The sequence below is a fragment of the Equus quagga genome, chromosome 2, assembly GCF_021613505.1.
Source record: "Equus quagga isolate Etosha38 chromosome 2, UCLA_HA_Equagga_1.0, whole genome shotgun sequence".
NCBI lineage: Eukaryota > Metazoa > Chordata > Mammalia > Perissodactyla > Equidae > Equus > Equus quagga.
This window is the reverse complement of record NC_060268.1, coordinates 172,383,563-172,395,075: the sequence shown is the minus strand read 5'-3', so window position 1 is coordinate 172,395,075 and position 11,513 is coordinate 172,383,563. Positions and strand designations below refer to the sequence as shown.

Here is an 11,513-nt window from a genome sequence, read left to right as displayed (position 1 = left end):
TCTGCAGTATAACCAATATTAAAGATGATTAATGAGATATCTTATTCTTTTTCATACTAAGTCTCTGAAACAGCTAATGCGTAGCATTTTACAACAGAGCAGCAGAAGCCTTTGTAACCGACACTGACAAGTTGCCCCTAGGCACTGACTGGGACCCGGTAGCAGGGCTATGTGACTTTAACCCCACACAAAGCAAGCGGGCTACAGCTGTGTCCTGCATGCGCTGTCTTCCTCAAGCAGGCCCCGTGGTGCACTGAAGAGTCACCGTGTGGAAACACTACATCTGCAATACCTTAATCCTACTCAGTGAAGCTCTTCACAGTAACTGGATTAATTATATTGAGTTCTTCTGTACCAAACCCTTGTCTTTAGAGCTGATCATTGTTACTGCATGTTTCCTTCAACTGTGTTCTCCATGGGATTCAGAGAGGAGGGGAAGGCTGTGGAAGAAGGGAGGGAAACCTGCCAAGAATAGCCTCAACCTGTGCTTTTGTGCATTATTCTGAGAATAAATTTGCTTCAAAACAAAAACAAAAAGTCCACGCCCAAAAGTCAGACTAGTCGCATTTCAAAGGCTCCACAGCCTAAATGGCTACCATTAGGGCAGCAAAGATCTATCATATCCACAATCTAAACCGGCAAAGGCAATAGCGACTATAAATGGGAATCGACAGCACCTTAACTAAAGCTGTCTACACACATTCCAATTTGGCTGAATTTAGTTACAGTATGTTTAAAACATACTGGCTGTATTCTCTACAAAGTTATTTAAATATAATGTTCCTTCTCTTAAAAGTATATTTAAGAGTTTTTAAATATATCACTTGTGGCCATAATTTAAACAAAAAGTATTTTCTTTTGATCCACAGAAATTTGATACTTCCCTCTCTAAATACCAACACAGCATGTGATTTCTCCTCCCCTTACAAATACTTCTAAGGAAATAAGACTGGATGATAATGTCCTTATTCTTGAGAGAAAATCAAAGTAGTATACTCACCTCTCAAGTTTTTTCTCAATTATAGGTACATCTAATCCCATGGCTTGCTTGGTGATCTGCAGCATCTCTGCAATGCACTGAAGGGTATCTGAAACCCAAATATAAATGCTTGCCAGCTTCTCCAAAAAATACTAAAACAACAGCAGTTCTAACTCAGAACCCTAAATGAAATTTGTGGTTTTACAATTAAATACAAATTTATTTGCCACAATTTACAGAAAACTACTACTTATTCATTACTCCCCCCACTAATTCAAAATGTTCTTTAACAGAAAAGTAAATAAAGAACAAAAGAACAAAATCAATTGGAATAAAAAGTTTATACTAATTCAGCTGTCCAAACACTGGGCTAGATGCCAAGGCAATAGATGTGAACAGGAGACGCATGGTCCCTGACTACTATTCACAAGAAGCACATGTGGTGGGAAAAGCCCTGGCAACAATATGGCCAAACACACTGAGAATTCCCATTATGGATTCCCTTGCCCCAAACTACATCATTAGTTCAAATAATCTCCCTGCGTTGCTGGGAACAAAGCTGCTTTTTCAAGGTCTCAAGTCACAAAGCTATTTCCAGAATCATGCAGTTGGTCACGGTATGTACTGTCTCAATTCCATTTGGGCCTATGAGAGCAGATAAAAAGTTATCACTGAATACTTTCATCTCTTCATTACCTTTTCCATCCTCTTCTGGATTGCGCATTACAGCTCTCAGCGTGTGGAAATAGCCACTTGCTTCCTTATATCTGTAGTGCAATCGCATGCAGGAGAACTTTGGCTTACCAAAAAGAGTGGGTTCAGGACCTAAAGACCCAAATGAATATGTGTAAATCTTTCACATAACATTCACTTTCTTCTATATCTTCAAAAGACCAACACAATCATCAATCAGGTATTTAGCACATTTTCTTCATAATCTAAATGAAAGCACACAAAATACAAGCTTATTGTGACAATTTGGTTTGATGAAGCTACAAAAAACACCTTCAGTCTCAAATATTTCAACTTTCTCTTCACAAGGTAAGTAATAACAATACAGCTATTATTAGATTATAGTCATCACTCATCTCTAAAGAATAGAAGGGCGTCAAGAAAGAGACTACTAGAGGGCTGGCCCAGTGGCGTAGTGGTTAAGTTTGCCTGCTCTGCTTTGGTGGCCTGGGGTTCACCAGTTCGGATCCCGGGCATGGACCTACGCACCGCTCATTAAGCCATGCTGTGGTAGGCCTCCCACATATAAAATAGAGGAAGATGGGCACGGATGTTCGCTCAGGGCCAATCTTCCTCAGCAAAACGAGGAGGATTGGTGGCAGATATTAGCTCAGGGCTAATCTTCCTCAAAAAATAAATTAATTAAATTAAAAAAAGAAAAAGAAATAAGACTACTAGGGATATTCCTTTCTGGTTCTAATAAGATGTTACCAGTTGCTTAAATAATTTGACCCACTCATGGAAGAAACGGTATTCTATGACTTGGTTAGTATGTTAAAATTTACCTATTTCTATTTTTTCCAGGTCTTCTAGACTTAGCCGTTGATACTGGTTTACCTTATCAACTTCATCATCATAACTAGATAAAGGGAAAGGGAGTAAAATGAGGATTAAAATCAAAAGCATATTTGGCTTGTCAGCTGAGATATAATAGTAGCAACTACTATGTAGTTAAAATCATCCACAGCACAATACATTCTAGAGTAGTTAAAGAGTTGAACATAAATATTTTAAAAACTAGATGAAATGAGATTAACATATATAGTTCAATAGCTAAAGGAAAATCAGTGTATAGATCTTACACTAGAAGAAATCAATTACAAAGCAAAAATAATTTCAGTTTTATACAAACTTTTACCAAAAAAACCAACAAACCTAAAACTTAACCTAAAAGAAAGGAAAAACACACATACATACATATACTGAAGCTCTGTAATTGTGAATACAACAGATAAATCTCATATCCAAAATCAAGAATGAAAAATTCATATGGTCAATGCCACGAGGCACTTGGGACAATGACTAAAAAAATGACAGTTCACACAAGACCAAAAAGAAAGCAAATATTTACTTAGAAAAAAATAAAAGTCAATACTGGTAAGGCTAGGAGGAAGATGTGTATTTTTGCTAGTGGCATTGTTAATTGCTAGACATCAACCTGGCAATAAACCACAAAAGTCATACAAATTCATCATAACCTTGGAACCAAAGAGAAGTGCATGCATGTGCATGCACACACAAAATTATCTGCACAAAGACAGCTATATCATTCATAATAGCAGAAAGGGGAAGTATTTCAATGCCTAACAATGGAAATATTTAACAATGGTATAGTAATAAAAACAATGATATATGGTCATTAATAATAAAAATATATCAAAACTTGGGAGATATACAGAAACTACTACTAAATGCTAAAAGAACATTATTAGATAAATGTGCTGATTCTAACTCTAAAATCACATTTTCAACTTAGTAAAAGGAAGTCAGAGTGATGTAACAGTTATGTAAAGAGGTTCTTTCAAGTTTCTTAAAATATAGTAGAAAACCATATTCTTAAAAATTTTTTTGTTATAAATTCTAAAAAGAAAATTTACCCAAATTTAAAAAACAAAATTAAAAGCTTTAAATTAATAAGCAACTTACTAGGCCACGTAGTAGGCAGAGTTAGAAAGCAGTAACAGCACATCCACATCTCTGTGAGTAGCATCGATGAGGCTAAACAAACACAACACCGGGAATTAAATATTTTCACTTGCATCTGCATTTTTGCCAAGCTTACTCCTACAGCAGAGCCACTAATGATAAAAGATTGGTCAAGGTAAAACAAAACAAAACAAATCAAATAATCAATGAATCCTACTTCTGATGTTAAATGCATCCAATCTATCCATTTGGAAATTAAGAGAAAAAATAAAACGACCCAATTTGGGAAGGAGTGGGGAAAGGCAGAGGGAAGGAATGGAGCTGAGAGGCCCCTCAGTGAGAGCAGCCAAGGAGGAGGGAGCACGCAGGAAACGGGATAATGGGGGGGGAGGGGGGGCAGGGGGGCGGGATCAGAAGGGAGAAATTGTCCAGATTCTCTCACATGACCCAACCTTCAAAACCACACTGCACATTTAGGATATTTTTACACTCATGTAGAATGCATCCTTTGAAAGAATTCTACATAAATATAACATTTACGAGTAAAAGTGGAACCAAGCCCAAAGCTACTTTGCATTTTTCTTACAATAGATTAATTTACTTGGCTTTTAAGGAACAAGTAAACATTTCCTCTTTCTAAATCCATTTTGCCCTATTTTACCTCCACCCAAAAATCAAACATCAGAATAAGGGTTAGACATTAGGTAAGTGCTGATGAACCATTAAACCAAAACTACAGTAAGATACACGTATTTGTAAGGTCGCGAATAAGAAAATGGTCAACGCATAAAATCTACTAATAACAGACAACAGAGGCAGAATCTGAACTCAAAACTTTTCCTCTAATGTTAATGACAGCCTTTGCAATCCAAAGGTGGAAATTAATCTGCGTTCTTCTATTGGTCCCCAAATTGCACTGTAAGAGTGGACATTTCTGCTTAGAATCTCACACCTATTTGCCAAGACTTACCAAAACGCTACTGAAAAAACAAATGGTAAACAGCAGGGGAAAAAAATCATTTGCAGATGGAATTTAAGTCACCCACTTCATCTGCATAAGAATGAGGTCATTGTTCAACCGGTTCTGCAGAGAAAAATTTACCAAATTCTTAAACCGCAGTGTTTTACATCCCTGGCACCTCGCTGCAGCATAACTCAACAGTCTTAATCTAAAACAAATTCATCTAAATTTGCACTTCGAATATGCCGACAAGTACGAGTGAGATGATGAGATGCCAGAACCGGAGTACGCAGATTGATCCAAAATGTGAGCACTAACCAATCAATCAAAGCACAGACTCCGCGATGCTGGCCGCTTGAGAGAGAGAGAGAGAGAGACGCCGCCGGGGCACCTCAGCTCGCGCGGTACTTACGTGCGCTCGGAAACTGGTGCTCGAGCCAAGCCAGGAAAACTACGTCACGACACACATGCTAACACGAAAGTCTACTACCGCTACTAATTAGGGTAACTTAATCCTAGCTTCCTACTTCGGTATTGATATTTACATCAGTCAAACGTGATCCTCAGTCGAAAATATGATGTCCTTAATGGAAAGCACTTGGCACGACAAGGCGGTCGAGAAACACGTCAGCCCCCCCCCCATTTGTACTTTAATTTGAGCTGCAGTGAGTAGTCGCCCTCCCCATCCGCCCCCCCCCCAAACACAGACACGGTTTGTAGCACGAACAGCAAAAGAAAGACCCCCTCAGCCCCCCGCCCCCCGTCTGCAGCTCGCCAGAGCTCTACTCGTCCTTATTTTCCCGCCAGTCGGGCCAGCCCTCCTTCCACACTATGAAGACGAAAACGGACAGGACCACATGCAGCCCCACCACTGCGACAATGGTTGCGTAAAAGCCACTATCGTCAGGGGACAACAACAGGAGACTCTGGAAAAGGAGTAATTTACAGGAAAAATATAACCCCACAGGAACTTTAACCATAAGTCCTGCAAAAAGGAGAAAAATCTTAAAAGTCGTCGCCAGGCTGCCGCCCTCAGGCTTGGGCTCGGCGGCGTTACTGGCGGAGCTGGCGGGCCGCTGAGCAGCCGGCGGAGGCCGGTGCGAGCGCGGCATCTCGTCAGTCCGTCTGTCCACCCGTCCGTCGATAAGTCGAAGCTCACTCAAAACCACCCGCACCGGACCCGACGTCTGCAGCGACTGCGACGACTGTGGCGACTGCGGCAACTGCAGCGCCTCCGCGCCAAGCCCCGCCCAGGAACACGTCCTACTTCCGGCCGCCCACTTCCGCCGCGGCACGCGCCCGGCACGCATGTGCGGCAAGCCCTGCGCACCCAGCTCCCCTCCCACCCCGTGAGGGGACTGACCCCAGCCCGCCTGCGAGGGGCGCCGAGGTGGCCGCAGGTCTCTGACACCTGCCCGATCCTAATCCTTAAGAGAGCTGGCACGCTCCTTAGTGACGGAGTGGTCCCCGCCGCTAGAAGGGACGCTGGCGGGCAGGCCGCAACACGGAAACCAGGCGTCTGTCCCTGGCACCCTCACATGCCTAAGAGCGCGGCTGCCGCATGCTCGCGGTAGAGAAGTGATCTACTCTCGGGGTAGGAAAGCGGGTCAAAGAGAGCCGGACAGATAGAGTGGGCTTCTGAGATGCCGAGGGTACGCGCACAGGGCGCCGACCTCCCTTCGCGGTTAGGACCCCCTCCGGCCGCTGCGCACCTCCGGCGCCTGTCATTCCGGGCGGAGCTCGTCCTGCGGCAGCTGGGGCCGCGGGGGCTCAAGGGACTGACACCGAGGGGCCGGAGCGCCCGGAGGCTGTCTACGCGTTAATACACTGAGCTGTGCGCGTGTCAGAAGAGAAAATGGCCGGGGCCGCGAGGGGGCACCGGGTGTGCACGGAGGAGGCAGAAACCAAGCACCCGGCCAGGGCTGTGCTGGGCAGTTCCAAGGGGAGAGCTGGGAGGCTAAGAAGGGAACGGCAGCCCTTCTTGCTGCCCCGCGTAGGGCTCCTTGTAAACTGCTTGCCAAGACTATTTTTCTGTCAGATATTTAAACAGGGCTGGGACTGCAGTGAGACCAGTGAGGGACCGGTCTCCAGCAGAAAATTTAAGGGGGTGCCAAAAAACTCAGCCATCAAGATAATTTTTCAGTGCGGTATTTTAAAAAACCAAACTAATGCAAAAATATCATGATGAACAAAACACTGATATTTTAAATAAAGACAGGATCCGGATCCTGCACTTCGACAACCCTGTCTTATTAGCCTAACCCCAGCCCTAGTCCTTGTAAAACTTTTGTTTACAAAAACATGTGCCACAACTCAACAAAAAGACACACACCCTATTTTAAAAATGGGCAAAGGATTTGAATAGACATTTCTCTAAGGAAGATATATAAATGACCAACAAGTACAAGAAAAAATCCTTAACATCATTTGTCACTAGGGGAATGCAAATCAAAACCACAGTGATACCACCTTCACACTCATTAGCAGACCACAATAAAAAAAATGGAAAATAACAAGTGTTAGTGAGGACATGGAAAAACTGGAACCCTCAAACATTGCTGGGGGCGATGTAAAATAGTGCAGCCACTGTGGAAAATAGTTCGGTGGTTTCTCAAAAGTTCACAGAATTACACATGACCCAGCAACTTCCACTTCTAGGTATATACCCAAAAGAAAAACATATGTTCAAACAAAAACTTATACGTGATTATTCACAAGCATCACTATTTACAATTGCCAGAAGGTAGAAACAACTTAAATGCCCATCAACGGAAGAATGGATAAACAAAATGTGGTGTATCCATACAATGGAATACTATTCAGCCATAAAAAGGAATGGCATTCTAATACATGCTACAAGATGCATGAACCATGAAAATATTATGCTAAGTGAATGAAGTCAGTCACAAACGGCCACATATTATATGATCCCATTTATATGAAATATCCAGAATAGGCAAATTCAGAGAGACAGAAGTAGATTAGTGGTTGCTCTGGGCTGGGGGTGTGTAGGGGGATAGAAGAGTGACAGCTAAAGAGTCTGTGGCTTCTCTTTGTGGTGATAAAAATGTCTAAAATTGACTGTGGTGATGGTTGCACAACTCTCAATATTCTAAAAACCACTGAATTGTATACTTTAAATGGGTGAATTGTATAATATATGAATTATATCTCAATAAGTGTGTTTTTAAAAACCATACATAACACACAAGCACAGGAGTGGATGGCTCAGGGAGGCAGGCAGGCGCCGACTGCTAAAGCCCCCAAGCCCACTGACAGCTGGCTGTCCAGGGACCTGAGCCCCGACAGCCATACCTCTGGTTGTCCTTCACCAGTCTGCCTGTTCCAGGTCCACATCCCCAACTCAGCTGACTGACTGTACAAAGGTTCTATAGCAAACTGAGATAGCCCAAGAGCAGGTTCCCAACATCTCCCTTCAAGACAAAGGGAAAACTATCTACCATCTGGAAAATCTGTAAGCCTTGCAAATGAAGAAAAGTACCAGAGGCAAATTTAAAGAAATCTCAGCAGTATTAGAAAGAATGGTAATAATAATATATACTTGAAATTTATATAATCTTATAAATCAATGTTACCTTAATTTAAAAAGAAAAGGGAAAAAAAGGATGATAACCACAAGACAAAGTAGAGAGGGGCTAATAAGGAGAGTTCTTAAAGAACTGTCTAATCAAGATGGAAACACACAGTTAACTTTAGAAATTCAAATGGGCACATGATACCCATCAGAGAATAATCCACCTGAGAGGAAAATGCAGTGAAATCTGAAGATGGTAATAGTTCTGTATCTGAAAAAGCACCCCCTCTAGAAGAAAAGGCAGAAGAGAAAAAGACAGAAGACCACTGTGAAACACTGGTAGCTCCTGCTGCAGCTCCTCCAAGGCCCAAACCTAAACACCTGTGCCTCCCACAGGGGCCCACGCTGGCACCAGCCACATCATGGTGAAGTGCCTCTAATTAAAACAAAGATACCAAGACTCCTGGTAGGCAAGCCCCAGCCTTCTACACAAGCCACCAAGCCAAAACATGACCTGCAAAGTCACTGGTTCCAAAGCATCAGCTTCACTACCTACTCCATCCACATCATCCTGTCCCAAAGCTTCAAAGGAGCAGTTTCTAGTAAAACAATAACAGTGGGAACCACAGAGAGCAAGAAAAAAACTAGCAAGCAGCTAATGCCTCAACTGTTGTCAAACACAACCACTTCTGGTGTGGTCAACCTTACAGGACATTCTTCCGAGACCAGAGTGAAAAGTCTCAAACCTGAGCAGTCTGTCCCTGTCACCAAGGAGCAGACTACAGATAAATTCCACAAGTCTGTGGCTCTCACTGCCCCCATCCCCCCTCCTCTTCTTAAAAATCAGTATGTCATTCCCTCAAGACACTCCTGTTGTCCTGGTTAGCAGTGGAGTTCCCTGCCCATCTCTCCGAGACCTAAGTCAGTGTCTGTACTGAAGAATCAACACACAGAACCATTCTCAATCAGCACTGGCTTACGTGTTAGCACCAAGAAGACAGGGAAGGCCGCATCTCAGCCAAGGAGACCTGGGCTGATGGGACAATCTTCAGCATCTTTCATTGTCCCATAGGATGAAGGTCAAAGGGCATCACTATGCCCATGACTCTGACTCTGATGGGCCTATTCTGTCCACCAATAACCATGAGGAAGAAGAAGAGGGCAAGGATGGCAGTGGTGAATATGCTTTGGCAAGTAAAATAGGCAAAGGGATACTCTCACAATCAAGTTTAACAACAGACCATCTAAGAAAGAATTAGAAGACAAAACATCTTGCAGTGACATCTGGAAAGGCAGGGAATGCAAGAATAAGTTAGAAATAGGAGACTTAGCCAGAGACCACAACTCAAGAATCTGAGCAAAGAAATATCTGAAAACAAAAGAAGGAAGCAGCAGACGCAGCAGCAAAACTGGAACTAAAGGGCAAACTCAACAGAAAGCTTGGGCTGAGACCCACAGTGACAGAGCCACAAGCACAAAGGATCTTGGTGTTTAAGGAGTGCGTAGGTCACTAATTCCCCTGATTAGGACCACCAGGCACAAGCCCTGGGCCAGGGTAAGACCTACAGACAAGGCAGCAATAAGTACAGAGCTAAATGAACTTACAAGCACAGCAATGGCAGCACTCAAACGTTTCATCATCCGTCTTGAAATGAGAGACTATTTGGAAACAGAGATTGATAATCTTTGAGAGTAACACCACTTACTGAAAACCTGATAATGCACTGGAATTTGAAAGCTTAACTTGCAGTGAAGGAAGTGTGGGCTCTGCTTTTTATAACCCAAATGGGGCCAACAAGCAAAGGGAAGGATGCAGTGACACTTGATGTCTAGCAGGTGCTACTGATGTAAGTTATTCTTCATCAGGAGATTTAACCAAAGATGAGCAGAGGACAGTCACCGGCTCTCTGTTAGCAGAAAGCCAAATTTTATAGTGCAGGATTAAAGAAAAATGAGGAGTGCAATTGCTGGCCAGTAGAGGGGGGTGGGAGTCGAAAAATCAGAAAAAACGAGAAGTATTTCATCACGTTAATCAAAAAAAGAGAAAACTGAAGCACAATTGTATTTCTGAAGTAGGCATTTGGTGGCTGGAAACTTATTATGGGGTTTGGAAATCTAACTACCCAACAAGGATTTCTTAAAGACCTAATCTTAGAAAACTCATCTTGTTTCATTATTATTTTGGTACAACATAGTATCATTAATTTATGTTGTACCAGTGAGTCCAGTTGTCAGAAAGAAGCCTGAGTGTTTTCATGCACCTTTTTCTTGAATGCAAGAGAATTCTACTGACACTTTATAAGCATGCTCACCCAAATTGTGTTGCAAGCTTCACCTAGCATAGCTGAACACACTTTACATTTTTTTTATACTCCTAACCCAGGATACCCACTTTACACAAGAGTTACAGGATTGGAAATAAAATCAGATGTAATGTGACTTTACAAAATAGCTTTGGAAATGAACCTTTTGGTCTTTCCCTATTTCAGTTATCTCCAAAGTGCAAATAAAAATATTTGATCTAAGGAAAATGATACTGACAATCATGACCTTTAAAAAACTGAAGTGCAAAGTTAAAACTCAAGCAAAACGCAGGTGTGCTACATGCAGATATTTCTGAATGGGAATTAAGAGTACTACCTTTTTTCTTTTGGTGCTGCATTAAGTTGGACGGCCGTTATTTTAAAAAAAGAAAAAAACACTAAGGTACGTGAATCAAAAAAATTTTTACCAAATGACTTATAAGAGCACAGAAATTTTTGCTAAGTTGCGTGTAAGGAAAACCTCATCTCTTATTTTAAGAGTCCACAAATTGCATACATACATATAGTATTGACTATCAAAACAATCCAGGAAATAAAAGTATGGAATGTTCCCCTATGAACCTACAGTCAATATTGTTTTTTAATTAATTTTAATATATGTAAATACTACCTTGCATTCAATTGTTCAAGCTTGTTTTATGTCCTTTTTATTAAAAACATATGCAATTTAAAATAAGATAAAATCTAAATGGAGCTTTTTATTCTCAGAACATGGTCTACAGTTTTCTGAAATGTTTGATTCATAATATTGAAAATTATAATTTTAGATTTCAGCATAAAAGCAAGCATTCAATCTGGCAGATAAATTTAGATCCTGCCATTCATTGATATTTTGAAGAACCACTTAAAACTGGATGATTTTTGTTAAAACAATCTTAAGCACTGGTTGGCCTATTTTTTTTATGAAAGGCCAAGACCACTTTACAACTGATCAAAGTGACTAGCATCGTTGCACCTCTTGCTGTACTCAGTTTTGTGCATTAATACAAAGAAAGCTAGATTCCGGCAGTGGGGAAAACGCATGCAGCCAGCTGCAATTTTTTTCAGTCAAATATT

At 41.6% G+C, this 11,513-nt stretch overlaps 1 protein-coding gene and 1 pseudogene across 1 annotated transcript in view; one reads left to right on the top strand and one right to left on the bottom strand.

The window, feature by feature from the left end:
* The window catches only part of INPP5F (inositol polyphosphate-5-phosphatase F), an 83,958-nt gene that overhangs the window by 2,741 nt on the left and 69,704 nt on the right, over positions 1-11,513 (bottom strand). The window contains exons 16-19 of the mRNA XM_046655411.1: positions 3,638-3,709; positions 2,497-2,570; positions 1,676-1,804; positions 1,001-1,088 (exon numbers count right to left, since the gene is read on the bottom strand). Of these exons, the coding sequence (XP_046511367.1) occupies positions 1,001-1,088; positions 1,676-1,804; positions 2,497-2,570; positions 3,638-3,709 (363 nt within the window). The remainder of the gene's footprint in view (positions 1-1,000; positions 1,089-1,675; positions 1,805-2,496; positions 2,571-3,637; positions 3,710-11,513) is intronic.
* LOC124236416 (phosphatase and actin regulator 2-like) lies at positions 7,717-9,891 on the top strand (annotated as a pseudogene).